The sequence below is a fragment of the Oncorhynchus masou genome, unplaced genomic scaffold (assembly GCF_036934945.1).
Source record: "Oncorhynchus masou masou isolate Uvic2021 unplaced genomic scaffold, UVic_Omas_1.1 unplaced_scaffold_4828, whole genome shotgun sequence".
Lineage (NCBI taxonomy): Eukaryota > Metazoa > Chordata > Actinopteri > Salmoniformes > Salmonidae > Oncorhynchus > Oncorhynchus masou.
In genome coordinates, this window is record NW_027011223.1 from 3,814 (window position 1) to 5,000 (window position 1,187).

At 38.2% G+C, this 1,187-nt stretch overlaps 1 protein-coding gene across 1 annotated transcript in view; it reads right to left on the reverse strand.

Moving 5' to 3' along the window:
* Positions 1 to 233: 233 nt before the first annotated feature.
* The window catches only part of LOC135535337 (septin-8-A-like), a 14,866-nt gene continuing 13,912 nt past the window's right edge, over positions 234 to 1,187 (reverse strand). The window contains exon 9 of the mRNA XM_064962003.1: positions 234 to 245. Coding sequence (XP_064818075.1) covers positions 242 to 245 — 4 coding nt within the window. The 3' untranslated portion in view covers positions 234 to 241. The remainder of the gene's footprint in view (positions 246 to 1,187) is intronic.

Here is a 1,187-nt window from a genome sequence, read left to right on the forward strand (position 1 = left end):
TGTGTATGGTCACTTTTCTTGATCCTTGGAATACACATTAGGGGTTCATACAGCCAGCTCATCATCACACATCTCTCTCACATGTAGTGTCAAAGAGGTGTGTCACTGAGGCCATTCATACAATTTCAAAATGAAAATAGTCCTGAAGATAAAAGTGAAGATAAAATAAGTCCCTTGTTCCCATGGTGATGAAGATACACATTCCTGGTTGCCTTGGCAGTTGCTGCAAAAGCGCCATGAATCAACTGAAAGAGGAAAGAAAAGAAAAATATGGCAAAAAATATGGTAAAAATATGGTAAAGGAACTTGTATAGAATTTTGATAAATGAGTTGGAAAATCAAAGAAAATATCGTATGTAAAAACAAAATACCAGGTTGAGAACGCTGCGTCATCAATGATCGCAATTATTTCACCGTCATATACGTTTCAGGCTTCATAGTGAACAAACTGTTATAAGACACGTCCATCTTCTCACAAATGGTTATATGATGAAAATACAAAGCGTCCAGAGGGCACTATAAATTTCACATGAACGAGTCATCAGAGTCGTAGTCAATAGTCAACCTTCTTATTTCCTCACATTTCGTCACACTCTCTCCTCCTCATCAGTGTGCTTCTTAACAATTCCTGTCACCGAGACCTCTATTAAGTTAAATGTCCAACAAGTCTCTGATGTCTGGAGGGAGACCATTATTCCATTACAATAGACAGGCTGGACACTGGGATAGAATCACAGACAGTAGAGTGTAACTATGCTTCTTTTTTATGCAAGATGTCTAACTGAAGTGAACAGGCTACCATCTAAGATGTCTAACTGAAGTGAATAGACTACCATCTAAGATGTCTAACTGAGTAGGCTACCATCTAAGATGTCTAACTGAAGTGAACAGGCTACCATCTAAGATGTCTAACTGAAGTGAATAGACTACCATCTAAGATGTCTAACTGAAGTGAATAGACTACCATCTAAGATGTCTAACTGAGTAGGCTACCATCTAAGATGTCTAACTGAACTGAATAGGCTACCATCTAAGATGTCTAACTGAGTAGGCTACCATCTAAGATGTCTAACTGAACTGAATAGGCTACCATCTAAGATGTCTAACTGAATAGGCTACCATCTAAGATGTCTAACTGAATAGGCTACCATCTAAGATGTCTAACTGAACTGAATAGGCTACCATCT